The sequence below is a fragment of the Lates calcarifer genome, linkage group LG23 (genome assembly GCF_001640805.2).
Source record: "Lates calcarifer isolate ASB-BC8 linkage group LG23, TLL_Latcal_v3, whole genome shotgun sequence".
Lineage (NCBI taxonomy): Eukaryota > Metazoa > Chordata > Actinopteri > Centropomidae > Lates > Lates calcarifer.
This window is the reverse complement of record NC_066855.1, coordinates 1,229,746-1,245,107: the sequence shown is the minus strand read 5'-3', so window position 1 is coordinate 1,245,107 and position 15,362 is coordinate 1,229,746. Positions and strand designations below refer to the sequence as shown.

The 15,362-nt window shown below is 44.4% G+C and overlaps 1 protein-coding gene across 2 annotated transcripts in view; it reads left to right on the top strand.

Moving 5' to 3' along the window:
- The window catches only part of LOC108891527 (putative uncharacterized protein MYH16), a 40,644-nt gene extending 26,498 nt beyond the window's left edge, over positions 1 to 14,146 (top strand). For both annotated transcript variants that reach the window (XM_051066239.1, XM_018688687.2), the window contains 17 exons: positions 3,876 to 3,932; positions 7,186 to 7,272; positions 7,430 to 7,675; positions 7,768 to 7,885; positions 8,571 to 8,698; positions 8,833 to 9,029; positions 9,114 to 9,246; positions 9,326 to 9,542; positions 9,800 to 9,936; positions 10,045 to 10,148; positions 10,407 to 10,599; positions 10,676 to 10,879; positions 10,972 to 11,097; positions 11,201 to 11,371; positions 11,704 to 11,904; positions 12,003 to 12,149; positions 12,771 to 14,146. In XM_051066239.1, coding sequence (XP_050922196.1) covers positions 3,876 to 3,932; positions 7,186 to 7,272; positions 7,430 to 7,675; positions 7,768 to 7,885; positions 8,571 to 8,698; positions 8,833 to 9,029; positions 9,114 to 9,246; positions 9,326 to 9,542; positions 9,800 to 9,936; positions 10,045 to 10,148; positions 10,407 to 10,599; positions 10,676 to 10,879; positions 10,972 to 11,097; positions 11,201 to 11,371; positions 11,704 to 11,904; positions 12,003 to 12,149; positions 12,771 to 12,923 — 2,619 coding nt within the window. In that variant the 3' untranslated portion in view covers positions 12,924 to 14,146. The remainder of the gene's footprint in view (positions 1 to 3,875; positions 3,933 to 7,185; positions 7,273 to 7,429; positions 7,676 to 7,767; positions 7,886 to 8,570; positions 8,699 to 8,832; positions 9,030 to 9,113; positions 9,247 to 9,325; positions 9,543 to 9,799; positions 9,937 to 10,044; positions 10,149 to 10,406; positions 10,600 to 10,675; positions 10,880 to 10,971; positions 11,098 to 11,200; positions 11,372 to 11,703; positions 11,905 to 12,002; positions 12,150 to 12,770) is intronic.
- The last annotated feature ends 1,216 nt before the right edge of the window (positions 14,147 to 15,362 follow it).

The window sequence follows — 15,362 nt, the reverse complement described above, 5'->3', positions numbered from 1 at the left end:
TCAGTAACAGTGCTGTAAGGGGTCATCACAGTCTGAGGAGATAGAGCTCAGCTCAGCCATGCCCTGCAGTCTGTTTGGTTTGTACCAGATGTTTCTCTGGAGGTGTTTCATCTGACTGTGCCACAGTGGTGATGGCAGTCTAACTTTCACATGGTGCTTTTCACTTTCATCCCAAACAAACAGAATAGAATTTAGTTTGAGGTGCTCAAAAATACAATAACATCCACAGAAAGTGATTTCAGTGAATGTATAAACTATAAACTGTGAAACAGCAGTTTGAAGTTTTGTGTCTGACCATCTGACTAATGTGGAATATACCTACAGGCTGATTCAAGCAGCTTCCTAACTTTCTTTCTTCTGTACAAATACCAAACACTTTTCTAAAAGCTTAGAGCAAAGAAAAACTCAAACGCTGGAAGTGATTGATCCTGCACTTTACACAGCAGCATCTTGTTTTTAAAAAACGCAACATATTGAATTTAACTTGGACAAAAAAATACATATTTGTTTTAATTCAGAGAGTGAGACGAACAGACAGATAGTAATCTCTGTGAGTCTGGACTTTGCTAGCTGAGCTTGACTTGTTGTTTCTGCCCAGAGTTAAAGTCTCATTTGTTTAATCCAAACTCAGTCAGACAGTCTCTGCTGCTTTCAGGGGGAGTTGTGTGGTTTATATTATTTTTCAGAGTCTTGCTGTCACAGTGAAGTTGCCAGGTTTGGTAACATGGTGCCTGCAGTAAAGCCTTCACTCACTGACTGCATCTGGCAAACCGCACTACAGCAGGAGATGCTGCGTTTTCACCAGGGAGGGTAAAGTGTGAGACCGACAGACAGAATGTAAAAAATGTTGAACTGTTTTTCAGTGTGTTTAGTTACACAGCGTCGGTTCAGACTGCTGCACAAAGCACAAGTACTGTTGTTATGCAGGGAAAAAATTCAACCTTGGTCCCCAACACTGCCCCCAGATGAGCGATCCTCCTCCCAGCTCACTGCGGACAGCTGAGGTTTAAAACAGCGAGCTGACGGGGAATTTCAGGATTTGGAAACAGTGCAGGGCATTGTGAGAAAATCAAGGAGTGTATCTTAACGATGCATTTCCTGTAACTGATCTGAAACTGCTTTATTTTTGGAAACTCACAAACACATTCAGCAGATACACTCATGGATGCACAGAGGCAGTGTTTTATGTCTCTCCCTCTGTACCATGTGCACCTGTGCTGAGAGGCAGGACGTCGTCTGATTTGACCGACGTCGTCACCTGGCTTTGTCCGGGTCAACGAGACCTGTCATCGCCCGCCCAATCAAACAGCCATGACTCCTGCTGTTGGACGCTGTGCACTGTGCATCTGAATGCATTTAAAAGAACAAAGTGTGGAGATTCCTGCACCACTGCAGCGACCTGAATTATGTGAGCATGTGTGGACAGTATGGTGGACTCTTCAGCAGGGGGTGCAGAGGCAGGACTCCCACTTGTTTGGCCCTTATTTTCCCCTCTGACTGACATGGCGAGGGGGGGGGGGTCTGACAGGATATAACTGCCCACGCCGCTGAACATCCCCTCAGACACAAGCGAGGAGACATCAGCTATGAGGCCACATCTGATTGCAATTTATGGACAATTATTATGGTTTCTGAGTGCAGCGGAAAAAAGAAAACTTTAAGCACATACAATTATGGAGATCAAACCCTCCAACCATTCTCAGCAATGATGGGCTAATTTTGTTATTTCCCTGTGCTGCTCCAAGAGAGCTCCTAAGTAGAAAAGTTGATGTGGGATAATTTAGAATAAATGTCATTTAGAAAAGTGCTCAGAATCAATGTATAAACTCTCTCTGCCATAGGTAAGTAGGCCAAATTGCATTTATCCATGCAGTCTGGCTCAGACATCTTAACACTGTTAGTACACTGTGTTTTCTACAATTGTATTAGAGCCACAATATTTATTTTGAGGCTGTGGAAAGTAGGAATTTAACAAGAAACAGATATGTGAGTGGGGAACTGAGAGACAGAAAGAGGCTGTGCATGCATAAGGGGGTGTGGACAGTAAAATGCCGGAGGGGATCAACAGTGTGTGTGTGTGTTTGAGAGTGTGTGTGTGTGTGTGTGTGTGTGGGGGACAGTCAGTCAGTCAGTTGGGCTGCTGCTGCCTCACCATGGCTGTTCTCTCTGCAGACGTCCTGCGCTGGCATGTGAGTTTTTATTTCACTTTCTCTGTCTTTTCTGTTGGAGCTTCAGTTTTAGAGCAGCTGATATAAAGCAGAGCTGTGCGGTGGATTTATGTTATGGTTTTGGTGTTTAGGCTGTGATATGTCTGAGCCCACATTTGGGACATTTTTAGGTTTTTAGATTAACCCTCCTTGCATTCTGATGAATCAGATATGGTACAACTGCAGGAGAATTCCTCGTCCATGTGTTTATTTTGCCCTGTAATGTCTGATAGTTTGATGTTTGGGGAGCTTTGGGTGCCGTGTGGCCGGTGAGTGGCTTTCACCACATCAGTGAGAGGAGGTGTTGTTTCTGTGAATGGCCCTGGGCTACACGCCATGTCAGACACACTTCCTGACACTGAGACGTAGATAGAAACTGGAGATAGCGCAGAACATGACACAACTTGGAAGGATTCGGTCGTGTTGGGAAACCAGCAATAAATTTTTATTAGCCGCACAAAAACGCGGCTTTGGCACGAGATGAGTGGAAGAGAAATGTGCTGCTGGTGATTTATTTATGTCAGATTATTCTGATTGTTTTATATGTCGGAGCATGGATGATATTAGGATCACTTAGTCACACTTGAAGTGCACACAAAGGGTGGTGGAGGAAGAATTCAGATCTTCTACTGAAGTAGCAGAAGAACAGTGCAGACCTGCAGTATTTAGTGTAGTAATACCACTAAAATATACATCTTATATTGAAAGTAAGTTTATAAAATGACCCCAGGTACTGTTATACAACAGTATATTAGATGATTATATCACCATTAATATTGCATTAATATGTAAGGAGCATTTTACTGTTGTGCTTTGTCTTTGTGGAGCTAATGTGAGCTGCTTGAGTAGAAGTTAAATCTACAATAATGCATCATATTTTACGGATGCAGGTTTCATGTTTAAAGTAATGACACTATTATTCACATGTTTAAGTGAAGATTTATTTGCTCTGCATGTCAGAAAATCATTTATGTCTGCAGATAAAAGGACATTCATTGAGTTATTAGCATATCTGTCGACACAACTTTTATTATGACTGTGTGTAAATTCTTTAACCATTAATGTCACTTAGATTGACGTTTTACAGCGTGAGTGTCGCGGCCTACAGTAACAGCATAAAACTCAGGTAACAGAGTACGCAGCACAGACTTATTGAATCAGATCAGTTGACTAACACACTGTATATTCAGTCCTGGATGCTGCTTGGGAAATCATCGCTGACTTGAAGCCAGGACTGTAAAACCAAGGGAGAGCAAAAACATAACACAAATTCCTCGAGTGTCATGAAAATGGCACCGGTACGTTTTTGGTCTCTGTGACCGGACATAGCAAACCAAGCCCTGGGTCAGAATACAGATAATGACGGTGGCTACAGACATTCTTGCTCTAAATTGCTACCTGAGGAAAAAGCCAGAGGCGTGCCAAATCCCCAGAGAAAGCAGAGTGTATGAGACGGCCTCACCACACACAAGTGTTGCCTTGAAATAGCAAACGATGTGCAGAGGTGACGCCCCATTTGTTCTCTGTCAGGATGATATAGGCACTGTGAAACCAGAGCATAACAGCTCAACTGCAGATATCCCTGCCATATTTTATATTTTAGTGAAAGCAGACTGTTTTTTTTTCTCACTGAAGTCCATTTCAACATCAGCCTGTCTCCCTCTTTAGGCCCGCATCGAGGAGCTGGAGGAGGAGCTGGAAGCAGAGAGAGCCATGAGAGCCAAGGTACGGTATATCTCCACAAACTGGAAGGCACTGTGTAACATCTCCCCTCTCCCCAGAATGAAACAAAGAGCAGATGAGCCTTAAATCTGTCTGTCAGGCTGCAGGGCAGATAAGACCATGCCAAGCAGCTCTGGGATCAGCTTGGCTCGGCTGTAACGTTCAGGCTCTGTGGTGTTGAGAGCAGTTTGTGGGCTGAAGGGAGCAGAGAAAAATAAGAGGAAAAAAGAAAAGCTTGCTGATATGTTGGCAGCCAGGTGGGGTACGTGTGTTGGTGCTGTGCCTCTGGTCACCTCAAACCATCTGCACCTGTGATAATAAACTTCAGGGGAGAGACCTTGTGTTTCTGATTAACACACAGGGCAACCCCAGAGGCGAGGAGGGACCCCAACATCCTTTTTCCTCTTTCTTATTTTGTATTTTGCCCAATCTTTCTCTATCCCTTATGCTCACACACACACACACACACACACACATCAGTGCACCTTCTGTTTCTTGTAATCCCCCCATCTTGCTCCTAGAAGCAAATCGGAAGAACGGGTTTTTTTTTTTCACCGCAGCAGCAGCGTTTCCAAGACATCTTCTTTGTAATGTAAAAGTGTTTCAGAGCAGCATGCCTGGTTCATATAAAGCTAATCTACCAAGGTGGGCGTTTTAAGTGCTTGTTGTTTCAAACAAGACCCTCTTAAAGCGTGTGTGTGTTTAAGCCACAGACCCAGGTCGTCCCTCTTAAGACCTGACTGTAGTTACAGTAGGTAAAGGCTGAGAAGCAAAAGGTACATATTTCACCCCGAGTGTTGAATAGAGTGACAGCGGGCCTGAGGGTGTGTTTTGCACACTTCTCCCCACTCTGGGTGGTATTCTTAATGGTGCAGGCTGGGTCTCCCCCCTCCTCCCCTCACCGCCTCACCCCACCAGTCTCCAGAAAGCCACGGAGCGGTGAAAGGGGGCAGGCAGAGACATGCAGGTCTTTATCTGTTCCACAGCCTGCGTCTTCAGAGGAGCTCAAATCCAACATACCTCTGCTGCAGACAGGCTCGCTATTGTTAGGCTCAGCTCCTCAGGTCACACAGGGGAGATATCATCAGCAGATAGAGGCTGACAGACGGCACTATTTTCCATGGGATCTTCTTCCAGCTGGAATGCCAGCCGGTCTCACACATGTGTATTTGTACAGTAGAGTGTTCTCATTCACTGAGACACAAACACACAAATAAAGAGCACAAAGAGCAGCATTAAAACTGAAAGACAAAGACGGGAATATTTGAATTGGACCGTTTTCGTTCTCGTGGGGATGAAAATGTGTCTGAGACAACAGTAAATCTGTGACTTTACTGCGTCTGTTTCTGCTGCTGCTGGAAACAGAGTTAATGAGAGCGGGAAGACGCGTGGTGGTCCTCACAATAATGAAAAAAAAAAATCATTTTAAAAAGCAGTGTGTGTAGGTTTTTGTGATTTATAAGCTTGACATTTCATATATGCACCTTCACAAGCAGCAGCACTTCAGCCCACCTTGTTAACAGTAATGAAAACAGGGTGTTAACAGAGATTAGATTCTCTTGTGTGTAGCTGTGATCGTGCTGGAGGCTGAGGTGATGGATGTTCTGATGAGGACACATGTACACATGCAAACATTCATTGGCATGTGAGCACAGACCGAACAGAGGCACACGCCTACTCTTTCACGCTCTTACGCAAACAAAGATGAATCTCCCCCCCTCCAGCAGCAGACCTCAGGAGCACTGACCCCTCCATTAGCATGTGAATGGGAACGAGTGGTGTCGGGTGGTGCTGATCCAGAGGAGCTGTTGACTCAGTCAGCAGTGCGGAGGAGAGCGATGAGTGAACCGAGTGCTCAGCGTTAACCCTCGACACAGAGCCAGGGTGTAGATACAGAGGGTGGGCCGGGGGGAACCACAGGTTTCTAGAGACTGACCTGGGGGGGAGGGGGTGAAAGAGGAGGCCCCCAGTGAGTATCATCTGTTTTCCCTTGTCCTGCCTGAGGTGTGTCGACGGCTGCGGCTCATTGCTGCGATCAGGGAGGCCTGAGACTGCAGCTTTTACAGACCAGTCTCAACAGCTACGTCTTGAAACCAGCTGTAAAAGGTCGGTGTAAAAACAACAAGTGCTTGTAACTACAGAGTGCTGGCTGTTTGTGTGTGTAATGGCCCTGCATTATAAACTGTCTCCATGTGTTCTGTCCCACGTTCCAGCACGAGAGGAGCCACTCTGATGGCTTTGTTGAGGACGTTCAACGTTTCCGCAGCTTTAAATATTTTTATTTGTTTTGAATTTCAATGCAGAAATGTATTTTATATTTCTTTTGGTGTATGCTGTGAAGTTTTACTGCATATTACACTGGTATCAGGTTTTATTACACTGGTGGAGCCAGAGGAAGTAAGAACAAGATAATATATAGTTCTAATTTAGCAGCTACTGCTCTGCTGTGGTATATCTGATGTTTCGAATAAGGCTCAGGGCTTTAGTTTCCAGTTAAAGCTGCACTAAAGCAGAATGTTTTTATATTAACTCTGGATTTGTTGGCTTCATGTGAGGTTAAATGTGGTGACAAACCAACAGATGATGGTTCTGTTCCACATCTCTCATCAGCATCATTTCTAGCAGCAGCTGTTTTCAGTAGAAAAGCTCTGATAAATCCACTGTACTCTACCTGCAGCTGGGGAACATGGTGGAGTTGGCTGATATTTTACTCTGAGGTTACTCCAGAGTTGGTGGAGACCTTGCTGTGTTATTGTTAATGTGTTAGGATGGTCCCAAGTAACCAAAATCAGAAAAGAAAAATAATGAATTGCGCAGCTGCTTTGTTAAACCGTCTGTGTAAAAAGATCAAAATCCAGCATCACATGGAGAAGTGAGACTGAAACCAGCTTGGTTTCACATTGTAAGATGTTTAGCAGTGAGCAGAGCGTTGAATAACATCCACAGGAAGCTGGAGTTCACAGATCATATTTGGACTGTGTGACAGCAGCGAAATCCTGCCGTGCTCTGATTGGATACCAGCTGCTCTCCTGACCTCCGACCTCAGGAAAGATCACTTCCTATTCGTGGGCTGTCAGTCACACCGATCCCCCGGTGGTTAGATATCCTGCCCTCGCAGGTGGGACTGCTTCAGAGCCGGAGCAGATGAAGTCCTCGGCCTGATGTTTGATGAATCTGAATGAATCCTGGACTCACGTATGTTCATACATGTTCAGATGGAGGCTTTTTATTCACTTATCACTCGTGTGTTTATCAGGTGGAGAAGCAGAGAGCGGATCTGACCAGAGAACTGGATGATCTCACTGACCGGCTGGAGGAAGCAGGAGGAGTCACCGCCTCACAGGTAAATTACATGTGTTCTTACAGATACACAAACAGAGCCATGCTAGTGACAACGCAAAACACCGAAGTGGAGCCGAGGCTGATGGGTGTAACAAATTTCAAATCAGTGCCTTAAACGTACAGTAGAACGTTACATGCAGTGTGTGTGTGATTAACAGATGGAGGTGAACAAGAAGCGAGAGGCTGAGCTGCAGCGTCTGAGGAGGGACCTGGAGGAGTCCTCTGTCCAGTCTGAAGCTCTGGCTGCGTCTCTGAGGAAGCGGCACAGCGATGCCATGGCGGAGCTGAGCGAGCAGTGCGAGGCTCTGCAGAGGGTCAGAGCCAAACTGGAGAAGGAGAAGCAGAACCTGAGGATGGAGGTGGACGAGCTGGCCGCGTCACTGGACAGCCTGCAGAAGGCCAAGGTCAGGATCTGGATCTGCTGTCGCTCTGACAGCGTCGCAGGCCTGTGTGACTCGTGACTGTGGTGTAACATGCTGGTGTGTTTGTGCTGCAGATGTCCTCAGACAGTCAGATGAAGAAGCTGGAGGAGCAGCTGTCAGAGGCCAACAGGAGAGGAGACGACCTGCAGAGGACGCTCACTGAGCTCAGCGTGGCCAAGAACAGACTCACAGGTACGCTGGTGTCAGACCCCTTCAACCTGAATTCAACCTGAGCTCTAAACACTGTTATACTCCATCTTTAGACGAGTTCAGTCATTCAGCTGATTTCTGTTTCTGTTTAAAGTCAAGAAATCTGGGCTCTTATTATGAATAAGTTACTATAGGATCAGACATGGACACTTTATTTTCTCTGTGCTCTTCTCATTGGTTTAAGTGGGCGGGACTCACACACTTATGCACCAATCAAACTTTGATATTTGTCAATCAAATGTGATCAAACCACGCCCTCACAGCCCTGATGAAGAAGATTAGTTTCTGGGTGTTATTTCTTTCTCCCAGACTTTAATTTAAATCATTATTTATTTAGTGAGATAGAAAAATAATGATTAAAATAAAGAGTGGATGAGAGGGGAACGCTGACTCTACAGTGCTAGAGCTGTGATTTGATTAGCTTAGCAAAGCATAAAGACTGGAAGCAGAGAGAAGCCCTGCAGACTTTCACCAAAGCTAAAAACCAGAGGTGGTGGTGGGCAGATCTTTGAGCTCCTGAGAGCTCATAAACTGACTTTAACATGGAATAATGGAGATATGCTGTAAGCAGAGAGACTGAACATGTCTGAGATATCAGGTGCTGATGTGTCAGTGCTTCGAGATGCTTCGCTTCGTTAACAGTCAGCGATCGTCTGTGTCTCGTCAGCTGACAACGCAGACGTGAGTCGACAGATGGAGGAGGCAGAGAGCAGAGCCAGTCAGCTGACGCGCTCCAAAACTCTGCTCCAAACCCAGCTGGAGGAGCTGAAGAAACACCTGGACGAGGAGCTCAAGGTCCGTGCTCTCAGCTCAGTATGGAAATATCAAATATGAGAATGATTCTGTATTCAAATAAATGGAGAAAAAAAAGTCTTCAATGTGTGTTTTTCCACTCATATATTCACATGTGTCTGTGGTGTCGTTGCCAGTGTAAGCAGGCGGTCAGCGGCAGCCTGAGCTCAATGAGGCAGGAGTGCGAGGTTCTGAAGGAGCAGCTGGAGGAGGAGCAGGAGAGCAAGCAGGAGCTGCAGCGCCTGGTCTCCAAACTCAACAGCGAGGTGACGCACTGGAAGACCAAGCACGAGTCTGACACCATCCAGCACGCCGACGAGCTGGAAGAAACCAAGTAGGTGGTGTTGATACTGGCAGTCAGAGGTCACATCTGACACTCTGAATGTTTCTCAGTGCTTTAATAACGCGTGTGTCGCAGGAAGAAGCTGGCAACCAGGCTGCAGGAGGCCGAGGAGGCCGTGGAAGCCACTCAGGCCAAATGTTCCTCGCTGGAGAAAACTAAACAGAGGCTGCAGGGAGAGGTGGAGGAGCTCTGCATGGACCTGGAGAAGGTAGAGCAGGACACACACTGAGTGAGTGTTTCAGTGCCATTCTCTGTTGTTATGTTTGAGCGTGTGTTGTGTGTCGCAGGCCAGCAGCTGCGGTCAGGCTCTGGATAAGAAGCAGCGGGTCCTGGAGAAGCAGCTCGGAGACTGGAAGCAGAAGTGCGAGGAGCTGGTGGCCGAGGTGGAGGGCTGCCAGAAGGAGAGCAGGCAACACGCCAGCGAGCTCTTCAAAGTCAAGACAGCACACGAAGAGTGTCTGGAGCAGCTGGAGGCTGTACGCCGGGAGAACAAGGCCTACCAGGGTACGACTGGACACATGGTGGAGAGGGCTGATGCCACTCAGGCATTTTATTTGGAAACGGTGCCATTTTTTAAATTTTCTCAATTTCTGAATCTCTGCTCTTTACAGTTTGGATCCTTCCTTCCTGTTCTGATTTTCATCTCATAAAGTTTAGTCTATTCTTAGAGTAATATTTAGCCATTAGTAGTTAATGTTAGCTAACAGTGGCTAATAGTAGCCACAGCTGAATTAGCGCTGTGTGTTTTTTCTGTGTGACAGAGGAGATCACTGACCTCACAGACCAGCTGTCCGATGGAGGTAAGAGTGTCCACGAGCTTCAGAAAGCCAAGAAGAAGATTGAGATGGAGAAGGAGGAGTTACAGGCTTCACTGGAGGAGTCTGAGGCAGCTTTGGAGGTACACAGAAAATCTGCTGCTCATTTTAAATGTGGAAATAGGATTTAAGGCAGAATTCAAAAGCAAACTATCAGTGTCATAGTTAAGGTTCATGTCCCTGTTCTTCAGGCTGAGGAGACCAAGGTGCTGAGGCTGCAGCTGGAGTTGTCCCAGGCCAAAGCAGACCTGGAGCGCAGACTGCAGGAGAAGGAGGAAGAGATGGAAGCTGCACGGTACCTCATCCTCCCCTGACAGTCTCCTCATCCACAGCACTAATACTCTTTAACACTCTAACATAATTATTTTTCATCCTGTCCTTTATCTCCCTTTACTCCCTCTACAAAGTCATAGTACGTTGTACTAAGAGGTAAGAGCTGTCTCATTAATCTGTTCCTCCCTTCAAACCCTGCTTCACTGTCTCTGCAGCGACACATGCTCGGCTCATTTTTAATAGCTCTCTCCTCCATCTGTTCACTCCTCTCTTCTGTCAGAAAAAGCCACCAGAGGGCGTTAGAGTCCCTGCAGGCCAGTCTGGATGTGGAGGTGAAAGGCAGAGCAGAGGGACTGAAGCTGAAGAAGAAGCTGGAGGCCGACGTCAACGAGCTGGAGCTGCAGGTGGACCTGCTCACCAAGAACAACGCAGAGCTCAGCAAGAACAGCAAGAAGATGCAGCAGCAGATCAAGGTCTGGTGGTGAGATACAGCCGGGTTTTCTACAGCTGTGGTTTGAAACAGTCTGAGACTGTTCTTCTCTGTCCCAGGAGCTGCAGGCTCAGCTGGAGGAGGAGGTGCGGAGCCACGAGGAGCGCAGGGAGGAGCAGGCTGCTGTGGAACGACGCTGTGGTCTGTTGGTCAGCGAGGGGGAGGAGACTCGAGCAGCGCTGGAGAGCGCAGAGAGAGCCCGCAAGGCCCTGGAGACCGAGCTGCAGGAGGCCAGCGAGAAATACACTGACCTCAACAACCAGGTGATAGACGGTGTCTTTGATTTGGTGCCGTGCAGACAGTAAGAGTCTGATCTGATCCGTGACATCCTTTATGTTTCCTCCTGTGTGTTCAGTTCCAGTTGGCTCTGAGTGGGAGGAGGAAGCTGGAGGTGGATCTCCAGACTCTGCAGCAGGAGCACGAGGAGCTACAGGGAGAGCTGAGAGGATCCACAGACAAGGCCAAGAAGGCCAGCTGTGAGGTAAAACACACAACACTACCGAGTATTAACTGAGATACAACAGCAGCACTTTAACACACACTCAGTCACATGACTTTTTAATGAAATGGTTTAATTGTTTCAGTTGGCACGCGTCGGGGAGGAGCTGCGTCTGGAGCAGGAGCACACACTCCACCTGGAGAGGGTGAAGAAAGGTCTGGAGGCTCAGATCAAAGACATGAGCAGCAGGCTGGATGAGGCCGAGCAGATGGCTCTGAAAGGAGGAAAGAAGATCATCCAGAAGTTAGAGGGAAAGGTATGGAACCCTGACCTGCAGGACCCGCCAGAGTCCAGGACCCACCGTAACAACCTGAAGCTGTTCCTTCACTGTAATGCTAAACAGATTTTCAGATTGCCAGATAATCACAAAACTAGTGAATCTGGGGCCTTTGTGGCCCTGAGGGTCTGAAAACTGCATCCTGCTTTAATGGTCCAGTGAGTTTTTATCTAGCACCGTTTATTTTGAGAGAATAAACCTGGTGGGCTTAGAAAACACATGTAACTAAAATATCAATATGAATATAAATGTCAAACCGTCCTACACTCGTTCAGACCCACAGTCACTGAGTGGTGTGTGTCTGTGTGCAGGTGAAGGAGCTGGAGCTGGAGCTGGACTCGGAGCAGAAGCGGCACGCCGAGACGGTGAAGACGCTACGGAAGAACGAGCGTCGGCTGAAGGAGCTGCTGTTTCAGTCGGAGGAGGACCAGAAGAACCAGCAGAGGATGCAGGAGCTGGTGGAGAGGCTGCAGAACAAGATGAGGGCGTACAAGAGACAAGTGGAGGAGGCCGTACGTCACCCTGTCCTCTTACTACAAAACCACGTAACCTAGAGCACTCGTCTCACCACGGTATTCCTTTGATCACACACACTGCGCTGTCGTTACAGGAGGAACAAGCTAACATGAACTTGGCGAAGTACAGGAAGACCGTCCATGAGCTGGATGATGCAGAGGAGCGGGCTGACATCGCCGAGTCAGCACTCACCAAGATCAGGACCAAGAACAGAGGCAGCTTCGGCAAAGGATACTCCTCTGTGAGTAACATTAGACTCAAAGGTTTCATTTAACATTAGAGTGGAGACTGAAATACTACAACTACTGCTAATAATTATAATGATTAATGGTTTTTACAATCACAAAACACATTCAGAATAAGTCAGACAGTCTTGTCAACAGTTTTATTTAAATAAAGTTATTCCTCCAGCCAGTCTGCCATAAAATTTGACATGGACATGTTGGGCCTCTTTGAACTTTGGTCATGTGATAGCAGGAGGCCGTATATGGTGACGTATCCTGTGTGATGTCATAGAGGACGCCAAACAGCATCTTTAAACACAGACAGGATATATACAATACATCTTATAAAAAATGACCCAATGACATTAACAAACCACTTTCATTGTGTGTTTAACACGTACAGGTGGTTACATCCTTCAGGTGCTTTATGAACTGATTTCATTTGATGTTAAACTGCATAAATTAAAGGTGTAGAATGAGTTGAATCATCATGAATCATGTTTGTTTCATGATGTTAGGTAGGACATTATTCTTCTGTACGTTACCAACTCTTTAGGATCATCTGACCTAAGAATATCCCAGATGTTATTTTCTGTGTTTGCTCTGAATAATGACGGAGGTATGTGTCGCTCCACCAGGGTTACAGCACTCCGTACCCCGGCCTGGTCAGGTCACCCAGCTCTGTGGGCTCAGAGGGCAGAGGGGAGAAGATCCTCAACGATGACAACGAATCCGTCAGCTCCCTCATCCCAGCATATCTCAACTCCCTCAAGAAGCTCATGATTGACTAGAAAGACGGGTGTGAGGTCACCATGGTCAGCCCTGACTCTTTCTGCATCATCCCAGCTTAAACACAGTATGAAATCTGAAACATCAGGGAGCCTGAAACTATAGTTTCACAACACTTTCAGGTCATAAACAAACCATTCAGTGTGTCTGTTTGTGATTACTGTTCATGCCAGTTAAATGTACTCAGTCCCTCCTCTCTGTGTTATGATTGCAGTCTGTAGGATCACAGCTTTAATAACACACTACAGCTTTAATGCAACACATTTTTATATCCACTTCATAATGTAATATTTGTATGAAAAACAAACTGAAAACTGTGTTTCAGTATTCCACTTTAGAAAAAAGTAACACTTGACTACAGTGACCAGTTATAAGTCATGTATAAATCATAATGTAAACAATGAACATCATTAAGAAGTCATTTATTTACATTTATGAATGAATTTAAAATTATAAATCACTTCTGTTGTCAGCAATTGGAGAGATCTTAACTTTTAATATTAAATATAAAATATTCTGTAACTTTAAATGACTGAGAACTTTTATAACATTTTCTATTTGCTTTTCACAGCAGAAAAAACAGGTTAGTAAATATGTAGAAGGGAACAAGGGTTTTCATTCTATGATCTCCAGATTTATATGGCACATAATAGGAACATGACAAAGAGTTCTACGTTCTCCATTTCTACATATGTGCTCTCACTGAGTCCTGTGTTCCTGAAAAAGATGTTTCAGCTCTGTCTTCACTTAATATGACTTGGGCTATTGTGAGAACTTGTCAGAGGGGTTTTCTGGTCCCCAGCACTGCTGTCTGCTTCAGTATAACAGGCCTATACTTTAGATAGCTGTTTTGACTCCTAATAATTATGAAATAAACAAATTACATATAAATGACATGAATATAATTCATAAGGGATTTGTACATGATTAGTTCATCATTAACTAATGGTTTATAAATGACTTATAACCAGTCATTATTAGAAAGTGTTACAAACTAAGATATACAACAAGGTGTCCTCAGAACATGGCTTATTTTAGGTCAGTAATAAGAAATGCAGTGTCTGTGTATTGTAACTATTTGATAAAGTCCAAGTGTATCTCTGCCTGAACTTTTAACCACATCTTTATTATCACAGTCTAAACCTGTAACAAGGCTCGACCAAACCATTTTATTGTTGAATGTGAAAATGTGGTTTTTAGGAAATAAAATACTTTTTTTCATTTATTATATGTTCTTCTCTACTTTTTATTCCATTTTGAACGGAGTCCTGCAGTTGACATGGAGGGAAAAAAATTCTGAAAGTTGAAAAAAAAAAAAGACCATACATAACCATAACAACCAACCCCTAATCCTAACAACCCAACCCTAAAGCTGGTAACCCTAACCCTAAACTTAACGCTAACAAACCAACCTGAACAACCCTAACACTATGACATTTTTATGACATTTTTGACACCTTACTATATTATGACATTTTTATGACATTTTTGACGCCATACTATACTATGACATTTTTTCATGGTTTTTGATGTCATACTATACTATGACATTTTTTGGCCATTTTTGATGTCTTACTATACTATGACATTTTTTGACCATTTTTGACACCATACTATACTATGACATTTTTATGACATTTTTGACGCCTTACTATACTATGACATTTTTTGACCATTTTTGACACCTTACTATACTATGACATTTTTTGACCATCTTTTGACCATTTTTGACGCCTTACTATACTATGACATTTTTTGACCATTTTTGACACCATACTAAACTATGACATTTTTTGACCATTTTTGACGCCTTACCATTTTTATGACATTTTTTGGCCATTTTTGACGCCATACTAAACTATGACATTTTTTTAACCATTTTTGACGCCATACTATACTATGACATTTTTTGACCATTTTTGACACCATACTATACTATGACATTTTTATGACATTTTTGACGCCTTACTATACTATGACATTTTTTGACCATTTTTGACACCTTACTATACTATGACATTTTTTGACCATCTTTTGACCATTTTTGACGCCATACTATACTATGACATTTTTTGACCATTTTTGACGCCTTACCATTTTTATGACATTTTTTGACCATTTTTGACGCCTTACCATTTTTTGACATTTTTTGGCCATTTTTGACGCCATACTATACTATGACATTTTTATGACATTTTTGACGCCATACTATACTATGACATTTTTTGACCATTTTTGACACCTTACTATACTAAGACATTTGTATGACATTTTTGACGCCTTACTATGCTATGACATTTTTTGACCATTTTTGACACCTTACTATACTAAGACATTTGTATGACATTTTTGACGCCTTACTATGCTATGACATTTTTTGACCATTTTTGACACCATACTATACTATGACATTTTTATGACATTTTTTGACCATTTTTGAT